Below are 15,019 nucleotides of genomic sequence, written 5' to 3'. Positions count from 1 at the left end.
GTTTGGACCGAAACACGGGTCTCTCAGTCACTCTGCTCTGCTCTGAGCCGAGGAGAAAACTTTTCTCGTATCCTACAAGTTTTATCCAATGAGGAGAGAGAACGGCATGCAGGGCTGTAGTGGTGGGAGATTTTTTTTTTTTCAAAAATCGATTTTTTTTTTTTTTTTTTTTTTTTTTTTACTTTTTTTTTTAAATATTGTGCAATGTGCATTTGATAGCCTTTTTACATACAGAGAGTACAGGTTTTGAAAAGGGTTTAAAGACCGGGTAAACCAAGAATAAATATGTGTTTTAAGTTTATAATACCACAGGATATATTATTAACCACTCTGTAAAATTTGGAGGACTAAAAAAGTCGTTAAGTATATAAAATTCTGCATCAAAGTTGTCAATAAATGAGCAGTTTTCTCTGGACGGTGGGGTGTCGCGATATGGTCGTGCTGCAGGCAAAGAAACTACGCCCCATGGCAGTAGAGCTGGACTTCACTGACCGTCGCTGATACACAACCTACACATGTACACGTCGTCATGAAATAAAGATGGGAAAGTGACCTCAAACACACTCCACCACACACCCCAGTCCTCAGCACTGACACAGCTGATAAACCTTCAGGAAATATTTCTTACCTTCACTCTTGGTGTGTAAAACAGTCCCAGCAGCAGCAGCAGCCATCCAGCTGCAACAGGTTATAATCCACCATGCTGCTCTGTTTACATCTCGTTACCGGGCGGCCACCGTCTTTCATCCATTTGCATTGTGTGAAAAAAATAAATAAAGTTTTTAGCTAACGTTAGCTTAGCTTTAGCTTCAAGTGTCCTGACAGGAGAAGCAGTAGCAGAGACAGTGAATCATCTCTGGACCTGGTACCGAGTCCAGACCCGGTCCAGACCGCTCGGCGCCCGTGACACCGCGTCCGAGCTGAGCAGCAGCCGTGTCCCGGTGGGAGGAGACCGGGGGAAACAACACGGTGGAGCCGGGATCAGAAACAGACCGGGGTAAACAACACAGTGGAGCCTGGAGGCTACGGCTGCTACCGCGGCTAAAAACTTATTTTCTCTTTCACACAATGCAAACGGAGGAAACGGGCAGACCGCGAGTAACGATCAAAACGATCGGTGGATTATTAACGTGGTGCTGGATGACTGATGCTGCTGCTGCTGCTGGCTGTTTTAGACACCAGAGTGAAGGTACGAAATGGGTTGATCAGCTGTGTGTCCGCTCGGACGTGTGGTGGACTGAGACCACGGAGGAGTGATTGATGTCTGGTCTCCCGTGTGTGTGGATGAGAGGAGGCTGTTGGTCGGACAGTGTGTTAATGAGGGAGACCCTGGTCAAAAGACGGTGGTGTTGCTGCTGCTGCTGCTCTGTGTGTGTGTGTGTGTGTGTGTGTGTGTGTGTGTGTGTGTGTGTGTGTGTGTGTGTGTGTGTGTGTGTGTGTGTGTGTGTGTGTGTGTGTGTGTGTGTGTGTGTGTGTGTAACGTTGTGAGGGGTGACCGGGGGAGTCAGCCTCTCTCCCCGCGGTGACGGCTGTTTATCACGGTGTGAATACGTTAACGTTAGCGCTGTAAACTCGTATGAAGGAACAACACAGTAGTGGTCTCCCCTGTGTGAGAACATGAACTACCGCAGATCATTTCTAATATTGAGGAGAAGTGCCACTCTCGTCCTACTTCCGGGTTTTCGGTACACGTCTCTGTCCATGTGGGGGCGCTCGCAGGCGAGTGCAGAATGAATGGGAGTCAATGGGGATACACCCCTAAAAATCCACTTTTCTCTGGAAATAATTTTTTGTCAAGTAATTTGAATATTATTATCAAAAGGGGGAAGCAATAAAATGCACTTGGCTGAATATTGGATTTTTTAAGTTCACTTTTCTGTTCTAAAAAGCTGTTAAAAAAACATGATGACGTACAGACAAGAGGTGCTGCTTTACGGTAATTTCTGAGTCACCTCAGAGCACGATGACAGCCCGTCCAGCCCGTCTACGGAACCGCGGACCGTAACCATGTTATATAATAACATAATTAAAAATAATTTAAAAAAAACATTTAATGCAGACGATCGGTTCATTGTAAAACATGTATTTATTTATGTAAATTTGGTGAACGTAGGCTACAGAGCCCCCAGGCAGCACTGCTCTCTGTCCAGTACACACATGAAGCTTCACTTTTCATTCAAACAATAAACTAATGCTACTACAATTGTTAGATTTCATCAATGAGACCAACATTTATCTCCTAAAAAGAATTTAACCAGCCGGTGGTAAACCTCTAAAAACCTACGGGTAAGTTAATTAGCGACCGTTTTCTCAGCTGGGATCGACGACAGAGGTAGGCCGAACGAGCACGTCAGCAGACCGGCTGCTGCCGCTGTGATGTCCCGGTCATTGCTCCACAGGTGGAGCTTCACTTCTCCGAAAACATCGGAGCAGACTTCTAAACAGCCGTCATTTGGATAAACTGACTGCATATTGGGGGACTAAACGGTTACTTTCTCGCTTGAAAAAATATTAAAAAGTTAATAAAGTGCATAATAACAGCGTTACAGAAGGAAATAAAACAGCTTTTCGCCCGTTTTACAGCTATTGTGTCATCAGGTGGGATCTCTGGTCGTAAATAGTCGCAAGTCTGTCACTGACCAATCAGCATTCATTAGCAGAATGCTAGCGTTTTATGGGCAACAACAGCCCAACCTGTAGGAAATCGAAAGGACAAAACTTCTCAACAATTTCACTTTTAACCTATAATCCATATTGATCTTGCAGAAAATACAACAATATTTGCGATTTTTTGACTATTACCAGGTGAAAGGGACAAATTTTGCCTTCTAGCTCCATAGGGCCCCATTCATTCTGCACTCGCCCGCGAGCACTCCTAGTGGAATTCTGGTGGAACTGCAACCAAGTTCGATACAATGGGGCTAATGGAGAGTGGCAAGGCTCGTCAATAGACTGGCTTTGACTACCGTACATTTAGTTAGCTGGCTGTTTCACGTGTTTCAGCTAGACTGAAGAGCAAGTGGGACTGAAAACCTCTGAAGTCAGTTGGCTGAATGTATTTATATGTAGAGCGGAGCAGGGGGCGGGTTTATGTAAGTACGGCCGCTTTACTAAAGCGGCCTTCGACTTAAGCCCGCCCATTCAAAACCTGCACACAGAACAGTCTCTGAGGCCTAGCTCCTCAAGGAAATGATGAATGGGAAAAATACTTTTTACATGTTTTGAGGGACACATTTAAGGCCTAATTAATATGATAAGAAGAAAATTACTGAATTTGGTTTACCCGGTCTTTAAGTTCACTTTATAATGGAGTATGTTAATTTATAGGCTCCTACAGTATTTGTGTGCAGATAAATGTTAAAAATGCAGACAAAAAATCCGGAGAATCTGCAATATCGTAGAATCGCAATTTAAATCGAAATCGCCATCCAAAAAATCGTAGAAGAATCAAATCGGGAGAAAAGCATATCGTCCCAGCCCTAAAGGGCTGTGTGTGCAGCCAAGGGATGCGCCTGAATGTGGTGACGTAGGGACGAGGACCAATAGATCCATGACGAGAGCGGGGGCTGCTAACTCCATCGGCTGACAAGAAGTTATGGTGCGTTCAAGGCAACTCGTAACTCGTGTTTTTCCGACCTGTGAAGTCGTACCAGTTCGATCTGGTACGAGTTTACAGGTCGGAGGTTACAAGTGGCCGTTATAGTGCACTTTCACAGGTAAAACAGGTCTGAAACACGAGTGGGTTGCCTGGAACGCTACAAAGTCGTAAGTCGTGACTTGAAGCTGTAATTTACGGTTTCAAAAGCCTGCCTGGAACGCAGCATTAGCCAAAACGACCGGATCGCTTACTTCTGCTTTAAAACTAAAATGAACAGTTAAAAACTGAAAAGGTTAAAAGACTAACAGTGACAGGTTATCAGATGTAAATTAACATGGTAAAAGCAGGGTTAAAACTAAAACTAACAAGAGACTAAAATTTACAGATTAAAACTGAAACTATCTCTGTCTAAAACTAAAACTAACAGGGTTGAAAATTAAATCAAATTAAATGAAGAGGGTAACAAAACTACAACTAACAGCTTAAAAACCAAAATAAACAGGTTAAAACTAACAGTTAAAAACAGTCAATTTTTTTCATATACAATTAGGAGAGAGCGGGGCATGTCTAAGACGGGGTTAGTTGTAAGTGGTTATACAGGGTCCCTCTCAAAATGCTTCTGGACAGTAACTCACACAACTAATAGATAGTCACCTGCCAGTTTTCATCAATATTGGATGCAATTCAACAAAGTTAAATGACAAAGTTCCTTTGTCATTCTTGTCTTTCGATTACTGAGCTGCTTGTGTAACTCACCAAATTCAACTATGTACGATCTTATTAATTGTCTTGTTGTCTAAAACAAAACGTTGATTTAAATCACGTTACCAACTCCCAGAAAATGTTCGCTAGGCTTTTATAAAATGTCACACAGTGGGGTTAGTTGTAACGCAGTGTTGCAAACCTGTTGTTCATCTGATTATGAATAATACGGAAATGAGAGATTGTTTCAGTGTCTCATACGATTAGTCCAGTCATTTTATGAGAAAAGGTTAAACAAATTGCAACAGAAGCAAACTCATCTGATTTTGTATCCTCAACATGTCCTGAATGAGGGAAAAAAAAACCTGAAGAATCCCATTAGGGGAAAGTTTCGAAAAACACCCAAACATATCCCATTTATACGCATATAAAAAATTTTTTTCACGTGTATAGGGTAACATTTTTAACCTTTAGATATGAAAATTACTGAGTTGATTACTTATATTAAGACAAACAAAAAATGTATTACAAGTTTTTTGAAATTCTTTGTTAACATGAGCAACTTTGCATAAATTTGCATAAATTTGCATAAACTCCACAGTTTTGACGGCACATGTATATATGAAGTTGCTGTGGTGGTACCGGCATGAAAATTGGAATGAGTTGACTCCATCGGTCAACCAACAAGTTGACCACTTTAAATTTCAAGATGACTGCAATTTTTCAAGACAGCCACATCCCTAGAGCAGGTATGACATGCTCCGTCTCTATTAATGCTCATGGGTAGCCTAAATTGGTTCCATTCCTTAAGTTTTTTAACTTTAATATCATATTACAGTTAAAAAATGTCTTGTTCAATCTTGTTAGACAAGACATTTTCACCTGCTCTACTCAATGTTTAGATCAGGTTGTAGGAGCCATTTTAGCTTTTATTTTGGTGTTCTTCTGTGTGGTAGGTTTATTGTGATAACCTCCGGTGACACCGGAAGTATCGTCACGGACTTCCGGGTCACGGGGGGATTTAAACCGAGGACAATCAGTGCCAGGTGTTGCTGGTCAAGGCAAACAGTTTTTGACCGTGTCGATGTGCCATTTGTGTCCAATCTGCTACATGGAAGAGGTATTTGTCGTTAATAAATGTTGTGTATTTTACCACTGGAACCTCGTTTTGGGCAGTCATTGTTTGGCCGCACTCGCACGCGTCCGAAAAGCGAAGACCAGCCACCGTGACCTTCTTCCGATCATTGGGGCGAGAAGAAGGCCACTACATTAAGTCAAAAACTTGCCATCTTTTTTGTCGGACTTTGTGTGGCTTCATGCCGAGCGGAGTGGGCTTGAGGAGCCACGCCACGCCAGCACTGTGCTCGCTGCCGTCACCGGGGCCATTGGGGCTGTTGCCACAGCGGAGCGGTCCGAACTGCTGCACTCGCCAAAGCCATAGGGGCTGCGGTGGGGCGAGGGGAGCGGCTGCCGAGCTGTGGGTCGCTGACGGCGCGGAGCGGTTGGTGTGGAGGAGCTGCGGAGCGGAGCTGCGGGTTACACCGGTGCGGATCGGAGCCATAGGGGCTGCGGGTCGTCATCGGGGTGGAGCGGCTGAGCTACGCGGCGGAAACAGCCACGGCATGGAGCAGGTGGGGCTGCAGGTCGACAGCGGAGCAGCGGCGGCGGAGGGGAGCGGTTGGAGCTGCCGGCCGGTACCGTGGCTATAGGGGCCACGGGTCATCGTCAGCGGAGCTGCCTGTCATCACCATGGCTATTGGGGCTGCGGGATTGTCAGTGGAGCCGCCGGCCGTCACCGGAGCCATTGGGGCTGCCGGTCACCACCACACTACTGACTGAAATGTATTGACTGATTTATTGTTGTGGCTCCTATGTTTATGTGTGTATTTGAAATTGTTCTGTCTCCTGCAGAAGCAATTTAGGGGGCGGTATGTAGGAGCCATTTTAGCTTTTATTTTGGTGTTCTTCTGTGTGGTAGGTTTATTGTGATAACCTCCGGTGACACCGGAAGTATCGTCACGGACTTCCGGGTCACGGGGGGATTTAAACCGAGGACAATCAGTGCCAGGTGTTGCTGGTCAAGGCAAACAGTTTTTGACCGTGTCGATGTGCCATTTGTGTCCAATCTGCTACATGGAAGAGGTATTTGTCGTTAATAAATGTTGTGTATTTTACCACTGGAACCTCGTTTTGGGCAGTCATTGTTTGGCCGCACTCGCACGCGTCCGAAAAGCGAAGACCAGCCACCGTGACCTTCTTCCGATCATTGGGGCGAGAAGAAGGCCACTACACAGGTGTTGTATGTATGCAAATTAGCCATACGTAATTGGATTATGCACTGTTGGCTCATGTCATACCTGCTCTACTAAGGATGTGGCTGTCTTGAAAAATTGCAGTCATCTTGAAATTTAAAGTGGTCAACTTGTCGGTTGACCAATGGAGTCAACTCATTCCAATTTTCATGCCGGTACCACCACAGCAACTTCATATACATGTGCCGTCAAAACGGTGGGATTTATGCAAATGTATGCAAATGTGTGCAAATTTGCTCATGTTAACAAAGAATTTCAAAAAACTTGTAATACAATTTTTTGTTTGTCTTAAAGGGACAACGAGGAGTTTCTAATCGGTTATAAAACCGATTAGAATAATGTCATTATTAGTGGTGGCGGAGATGCTGGTCGAGCCGACCAGCGTTTCTTTACTTTCAGTTTCGCAACGAGTCATGAGAACGTAGCTGAATCGCCGTTTATGGTCGGAACTATGGTGGTATGTGAACCTCTTTGAACCTCTGACTTTAATTATTGATGAATGAAAACATGAGTCCGTCTTGCGCCGGTCAAAAGAATTTTACGGTGCGCGCGGAGGCTCATAAATGTAGTGTGAAAACGCTTCGCTTTTCCAAAACTCCTCGTTGTCCCTTTAATGTAAGTAATCAACTCATCTTTCATGGAGATATCTAAAGGTTAAAAATTTTGCCCTATACTGTACACGTGAAAAAAAAATTTATATGCGTATAAATGGGATATGTTTGGGTGTTTTTCGAAACTTTCCCCTAAGGGGATTCTTCAGGGCTTTTTTTTCCCTCACTCAGGACATGCTGAGGATACAAAATCAGTTGAGTTTGCTTCTGTTGCAATTTGTTTAACGTTGACCCCTTTTTTGGCCTAAAATTACTGGACTAGATGTGAACTTTTCTCTCTGCTCTACAGGCGTTGAGGCCCTGTCTGCAGTGAAAGGATGCATAGCTGGATGGGCTGAATTCACATGCAACTATACTAAAACAGAAAAGGATCCAATCATAACAAGCCCAAATGGGGAAAAAAGAGGGAAGGGAAGCAGTGGCAGACATTATTCGTACTATGATGAAAACAACCACCTCATGTTACTCATTCATGACCTTAAACTGAAGGATGCCGGGGAATATACCTGTAAATCAAACAGCAGAGAACTTGTTGTGAAACTGGAATTACAATCAGGTAAGAGACCTCACAGTGAAACGTATTACCAGTCCAATTAAAATAAAATCTATTTTTTTTTGCCCACTACATCGTACGCATCTGCTGTGAAAACATTAAAAAACAAATAACCTAATTATTTTTTTCTGGTTACACACTGTTGTTGCATTGAGTCTGTGGAACCATCAAGTATTTTTCTACACAGACGGTGACCTTCTCTGCATACAGAGACAGTAGTCGAGTTGTAAAAAAAATTCAGGGGGGATTTTTTTTCCCCCATAAAAAAGGGGGGGGGGGGGGGGGGGGGGGGTAGTGTAATTAATGTAAATTATATTATATAATTTATTATTATAAAATATATATATATATATATATATATATAAATTCTTCAAATAAATTCTTCAAATAAATTGTATTTTAAGGAACACAACTGCATTGGGGACACTGCACATTCCATTTCAAACCAAGAAAATTGGAAAAAGTAATTTAATTTCATAATATTTTACAGAAAGTCAAGAAATATAATGTTCAAAAAAATAGCAGTGTTGACATATTTTTTTACACGCTTGCTGGTGTGTTTGGGGTCATTGTCTTGTTTGGGGTCATTTCCTCTTCAGTATACGGCAACATGACTACTTCCAGTATTCTGGTGTACTCAAACTGATCCATGACCAACACCATAGTATGAGAAACATCCCCATATCATGATGCTTGCACCACCATGCTTATGGTGAAGCATGGTGGTGTACTGTGTACTGTGGCTCGAATTCAGTGTTTGCAGGACGTCTGACAAACTGTCTGTGGCCCTTAGACCCAAAAAGAACAATCTTACTCTCATCAGTCCACAAAATATTACGCCATTTCTTTTTAGGCCAGTCAATGTGTTATTTGGCAAATTGTAATTGTATTTTTTTTAACAATGGGACTTTGCGGGGGCTTCTTGGTGGTAGCTTGGCTTCACATAGACGTTGTCTGATTGTTACAGTACTCACAGGCAATCTTAGATCTTCTTTGATACTCCTGGAGCTGATCATTGGCTGAGCCTTTGCCATTTTGGTTATTCTCCGATCCCTTTGAATAGTTGTTTTTCTTTTTCTTCCTCGCTTTTCTGGTTTTGGCTGCCATTTTAAAGCGTTTGATATCATTTTAGCTGAACAACCTATCATTTTCTGCACTTCTTTATAGGTTTTCCCCTCTTTTATTAATTTCTTAATCAAAGAATGCTCTTCTTCTTAACAGTGTCTTGAACAACCCATTTTACTCTGTTTTTCAAGGACAAATGCACAGCCAGCATATGCAGCATCAGTTGCCTTGATCCTTGAATAAGGGCCACCTGTTTAACACCTATTTTTATTCACATAATCAATGACCTCAATAATTGAACCTGGCACTGCTATTTTCTTGAACACGCCCCTATCAGTAAATGATTCAGTTTCACAGAATCAGCAGCATGCACGTCATGCCTGTTGGGTCTGTTGGTTTTCTATACCTATATTTATAAAACGGAAAGGTGAAATCCGGCAATCTGATTGGCTGTTAACCGTGGTATATTGAGCATATACCACGGCTACTATTCTAAAGCCTTATCACAGCTAAGCTATCACTCCGCCTCAGGCACGTATGACTGGTATGAATGGAAGTTGTTGTCATGTATCCATGACAACGGACTGTTGCAGTCCGTAGCAAGAGACAGCTGATGTTTTTACGATGTTAAAAAACGGACTAAAGTAGTTGAATTGACATGTTTAAGGTGAAGTTTCACCTCTGCGGAGGGTTAACAACGGTAGAGGGGACTGAGCAGTGACTTTCACCTGAAAAAATGCGGAGGAAAAGACGAGCTGCAGAGCTAACTTGGAGCTAACGTCTGGAGAGGTGGGACTATTTTTTCACAGTGAGGCTATTTTATTGAATAATATGTATTTCTGGTTGAATAAAACTACATGAAATTGATTGCGTATCCCTCTTTTATATTGCCTTTATTCGTAACCGTTTTATAAAAGCAATATATCACTCCAGTCCGTGGTATATGCTCATTATACCACTCTAAGGGGGTTGTCGTCCCTCCGCTTCGCGTCGGGCCGAACAACGCCCCTTAGCCGTGGTATAATGAGCATATACCACGGCCTGTCGTGATATATTGCTTAAATATACCTTTACCTTTCTATACCTTTACTAAACCTCAATGGAAGAGCTTGTCACAAAGTAGCGATGACAGTTCGACGGAACCACCCGTTGGTTCGACCTCCTATTGGTCCGACTTGTGGTTGATTTTGTCGGAGTAACGGGAGGTCGGACCAATGGGCAGTTCCCGAAAATATGACTCGGTCTGGCCTGGCTGGACCTCGGGCCTCTGAACCGCTCGGAACGCCAGAGTTCAGATTGTCACGTTGGTTACCTGGATGTTAACCAATAAAACACGGAGGAGGATTCTTGCTTCTACAACACTTCTCTCTGATTGGTCGTGGCGTTGTGCCTGTGTTGCATTCACTGTGACCGGGAAATTACAAAACTACCTTCTCAGTTATGTGCGCTTCTGTTTAACTCCGTCTGAGAAAACCTCCTGGACCTGGGCTATATAAGAAATGTGCGGGGCTAGAGCCGGGGAATGCCCAGGCCAGGTGACAGCCTTAATACAATTTATGTCCAACATTTAATGTAAAAAGGGGATGGAGAGGGGGGATGGCATTTTTACAGGGGGGATGATTTTGATCGTTTTTATTTCAGGGGGGATGCCACCCCCACCCCCCCTCAACTCGACTACTGCATAGAGATCAGTGTTGTATCATGCACATGTCCTGCAGTTCAGGTTGTTGACAGAGGAGCCACCACAGAAACACTAACTGAGATGCACAAAATGACTGAAATAACAAAATATGTTATAGTCATAAAAAAAGCAGAATAAATACATGAAAAACAACCGTGTTAATGTCTTCAGTATTCACATACTTGCTAATCGCTGTCATTTATGCAACAACCTAGGCTGCATTTTTACCATTTCAGAGTTTAGACCTGTGGTTCCCAACCTGTGGACCACGGAGGCATTTTAAGTGAGCTGACATTTGCAAAATAGCACGCTTTGAATCAATTTTCAGACAGGACACATCACAAGTAATGTTACAACATGAATTTGACAAGTATCATTTCCCATATCTGTTTTATCTGCAGCCAAACACTGTCTGCAACCGTTTCAACAGACTGCATACACATCAACTAAAACCACTATCACATGTGATGCCGCAGAGGACAACAGGTCCATTATCAACTTTCTCTGTAAAATGAAAGGCAACCGCTGTGAGGACATTTCATCAACAGGGTCAAAAGGGAGGTTCAGATTCACAGAAACCAGTCGTCACTTCAATGTGACTATCAGTGATGTGTCCTTAGTGGACGCTGGTGACTACTGGTGTGGACTGAGATCAGAAAACAGAGTTCTCCGAAGTGCGTTCAGACAAACTAAACTGGAGGTTCAACGTGAGTAATTAACACCTGCAGCCTTTGATGTTTGTTCATATTAAGACTAAGAGATATTTTATATATTATATTTTTGATTAAAACATACTGTATGTCTGTCTACAGATATCCGTTTCTTCACAAGATCCTGGACAGTTGGACTAAACCACACATACTGGTGTGGTTATAAAAATCACACAGCTGACAAATTCATTTGTAAGGGAGAAGATCCATCTCCATGTGTACGTGTAGCGAGCACTGCACAGAACAAAAGTAACAATGGGAAGTTTTTCTTGAGTGATGACAAAGAGAAGAAGAATATTACCATAACGGTGACAGATGTAACAATGGAAGACGCTGGGATATACTGGTGTGGAGCACAAACCTCTGACCCAGAGCGCAGCAGTGATGTATTCTTCCACAGATTCACTATGACTGTAGGTGAGTCGTGTCATGTGATGAACCTGGTTTAGATGGCAGAGGCTAAGTGACGATGGCAAATAAACACAGAGCTTTTCCTACTGTCAGATTGTCTGGTACATGTTCACTTAAATTTATGTTTTAAATACTACTTTATACATTTAAAAAGGTTATTTAGACAACATTTAATGAGACTGTGTATTTTTGATTCCAAAACAAAGAACCATAGATAGAAGTAGAAACACTTGTGCCAAATAGGATGTATTTGCTTTCCTTTCTAATGATTGATGATTGATTTTGATGTGATCACATTAGCCTATTACATGTAAACCTTGAAGGCATTTAGCCTAATTAATGTGTTTTCTTTAAGTTGGACCACCATCAACAGAGGCGCCAACCACCTCCCCTGTTCCATCATCACAGGCAGCGACTGAATCTGCTGCCGACAGTCACGGTGAGAGATCGTAAACCTTCTGCAATGATGGGTGTATTTCCGTTAAAAAAGCCATAGATAGAAATAGAAACATTTGTGCCAAATAGGATGCATTTGCTTCCTTTTTAAGGAGGATGTTACAGAGTTTACATGGTTACATAGATTTTGATGAGATCACATTATTACATGTAAACCTTGAATGCATTTTAATTAATGTGTTTTCTTTAAGGCGGACCACCATCAACAGAGGCGCCAACCACCGCTACTGCTGCCAACAGTCACGGTGAGAGATCGTAAACCTTCTGCAGTGGAGTGATGGGTGTATTTCTGTTAGACTCCTCTACACAGATGCTCTGGGTGATAGTGACGTGTCATCTTTCATATCTTGCAGGAGGAGTTTTAATAGTCACTACTGTGATCATTTGTGTGACTGTGCTGCTGCTGTCAGTGCTGATTTTGATCTACAAACGTAAGACAGTTACTTTCTGTTTTCAGGATATAGCTAACCCATGCACACACGCATCCATAAAACCTCATTCATCTACAGTACTTCCCTGTCCATAAAATCCACAGCAGACACACCGATGATGTGAGCACTGACTAGACATGACTCTCATACTCATTACTCAAACAGTGGTAGTCAAATTCAGTTCAGTAAAAACAAACCTGAAAAATACAAAATAATCGACGAGTGCAATTCTGTCAGTGGTGGTGGCTGTAAATGAGATGGACAGAGAGGCCACTATGTATGTAATGAAATTAATCCACTCGATGTCTATCTGCATACATTTCTACAGGATTTTCACGTTCAAATGCAACAGGAAATGGAGAGCAGCAGCCTGTCAGAGAGGTTAGTGTATTCACGTACTGCATGTCTTTGATCATCTGGTAAAACTAACACAGACAATTTATATCTGGATGATGTGTGACATTTAGAGTGAAATTTAGAGATCTCAAACAAGCATGACACTCGGTAAGGCAACAACCCTACATGTCTGTCTAGTTCTTATTAGTGATCCAGGATCCCCCTCTATCCACACCTGAATGTAATGGGGGGTTTCTCTTAGCCAAGTCCCTCTCTATCCCCCCACCAAGTGTGGTGTGAATCAGATCAGTCTACTGCTTTTTACTAAAAAAAAATGTACAGACACACGGGTAAATATGTAACGAGGTAGATCACATAATGAATATTATGTTATACTGTGAAAAGTCTACAGTGCTGAGTACAGTTTGTATAATTAATTCTTACTGTTAAACTTGGATATGAACTGTATTTTTTCCTCTTTCCTGAAAGGATTACGTGTATGAAGAGATACAGGAGCTCCGTCAGAAGCCTGACACAGGAAATGCAATTAACTCAATTTATGCCACTGCCAACTTTCCCACAAACCCCTCTGCCTCGCTGTATTACTCTACCATCAACTTTCAAAAGGCTGGTGGTGAGACACCCAAACCCAGCTCCTCTGGCTGTGAATACTCTACTGTCAAGATCACCCAAAGTCCAAAGACTGTCATTCAACCATCCCCATCCACGGACAATGCTCTCTACTCAACAGTCAACAAGCCACAGCAGCAGCAGACAAAGATCATCCCTGGCAGGAACATCTGAACTCTCCAACAGCTAGGGCAAGATTTCAGGTCATTCATTCTTTTTATAGAGACATCCGTCCTGACCCAGGAAACCCAGATATTATATAGATATGATGGACCCTCTTGGGTTCAATCCCAATGATTAGGATTTGAAGAGATTTGCTGTAGTATATACAATTCAGTCAAAGAAACTGTCCCTGCTTAGCATAGCCTGGACTGGGGTGTAAATGTGGGTTTGAGTTAAAGAATGTATCAGAAGGCTGGAGGAGAAACGGACGATGAGAAAAAGGGCTCACACCATGTCATGATCAACTTTAATTGACAACTGACAGGCCGTGGTACATTATACCACAGCTAAGGGGCGTTGTTCGGCCCAACGCAAAGCAGAGGAACGAAATCCCCCTGTGTGGTAGCCTCGCCTAGCATCCACTGCTAGTAGCCGCTTCCACGCTCACCGCCATAACTCTCATCCTGACAACACTGCTGCTGCTGCCGCCGTCAGGGGCAGGAGGCTGCACAGTTGAGCCGAGACGAGGGCCCCAGTCTGAATGTTGTGTTAACAAACTGAACAAACCTACAGTGCTTTAAGCTAGGAGATTGTTGTTATTTCTCAGATGCAGAATATGTTGTTAACAGGCGCAGCTGTGATATACGCTCATTATACCACAGTTAAGAACCAATCAGATGGCTTGAATTCATCTTTCCTTTTTTATTATTGGCATATAATATGGCATGTGTGTTGTCATGCTTGACTGTGTCTTTTATCACAATTAGTGTTAGGTAGGGGTGCAACAATGCGATATGACGATATTAGATCGTGAAGTGATCTGAGGTGTAGACGATCTGCCAAAGTGCAGAGATCAGATCGTCTGGGGCACATCCTATGATGATGCACCGACGCACCAGACCGTATTACGTCGTCAACCTTGAACGACCAATTACATTAAATCCTGTTACTACTACTGTGTTGAATAAAACAAACAGTAATGTCTGTAATGTGTAATTGATATTTTACTTTCATGTTTATTGAAAGCTACCTTTTATGTTGCAAGATTGCACTTTATCAGAGTGTTGTTTATCTTTTAGTATGTTTACGTTGTTTGCAAATGTTGGAAAAACTGCAACTATTTAGATTAAAATCTGTTCAGAAAGGTTATTTGGCCTAAACTGTGTGCTTTTCTTTTTTCGATTTAAGATCGTGATAAAATCGAAATTGTGACTTTATTTTCAAAAAATCGTGATATGATATTTTTGCCATATCGCCCACCCCTAGTGTTAGGCAAGGCAACTTTATTTGTATAGCCCGTTTTTATAAACAGTTTGTCTCAAAGGGCTTCACATAGCATCATAACAACATCCTCTGCCCTT

At 42.4% G+C, this 15,019-nt stretch overlaps 1 protein-coding gene across 3 annotated transcripts; it reads left to right on the top strand.

The window, feature by feature from the left end:
- Nucleotides 1-890: 890 nt before the first annotated feature.
- LOC310985901 (uncharacterized protein) lies at nt 891-14,898 on the top strand. 3 transcript variants are annotated; one of them, XM_083971574.1, is made up of 9 exons: nt 891-1,189; nt 7,513-7,779; nt 10,924-11,229; nt 11,335-11,649; nt 11,999-12,082; nt 12,291-12,344; nt 12,453-12,530; nt 12,859-12,911; nt 13,356-14,898. In XM_083971574.1, the coding sequence occupies exons 1-9, from the start codon at nt 1,069-1,071 to the stop codon at nt 13,668-13,670; spliced, it is 1,593 nt and encodes a 530-aa protein (XP_083827700.1). In that variant the 5' UTR covers nt 891-1,068; the 3' UTR covers nt 13,671-14,898. The 3 variants fall into 3 exon arrangements, with proteins under 3 accessions (XP_083827700.1, XP_083827701.1, XP_083827702.1); XM_083971575.1 differs by lacking the exon at nt 7,513-7,779 and having other exon boundaries at nt 11,143-11,229; XM_083971576.1 differs by lacking the exons at nt 891-1,189; nt 10,924-11,229 and having other exon boundaries at nt 7,729-7,779.
- The last annotated feature ends 121 nt before the right edge of the window (nt 14,899-15,019 follow it).

This window comes from Trachurus trachurus (assembly GCF_905171665.1).
Source record: "Trachurus trachurus genome assembly, chromosome: 5".
In the NCBI taxonomy this organism is placed as follows: domain Eukaryota; kingdom Metazoa; phylum Chordata; class Actinopteri; order Carangiformes; family Carangidae; genus Trachurus; species Trachurus trachurus.
The sequence above is the reverse complement of the archived record's forward strand: the minus strand, read 5'-3'. Positions and strand labels throughout refer to the sequence as shown.

Excerpts from the sequence above, each read along its gene's own strand:
- LOC310985901 (XM_083971574.1), top strand. The coding sequence starts at position 1,069 with ATGCAAACGGAGGAAACGGGCAGACCGCGAGTAACGATCAAAACGATC. Across the intron at positions 7,780-10,923 it reads GAAACTGGAATTACAATCAG|CCAAACACTGTCTGCAACCG; the intron begins GTAAGAGACCTC and ends TTTTATCTGCAG. Across the intron at positions 12,345-12,452 it reads TACTGCTGCCAACAGTCACG|GAGGAGTTTTAATAGTCACT; the intron begins GTGAGAGATCGT and ends CATATCTTGCAG.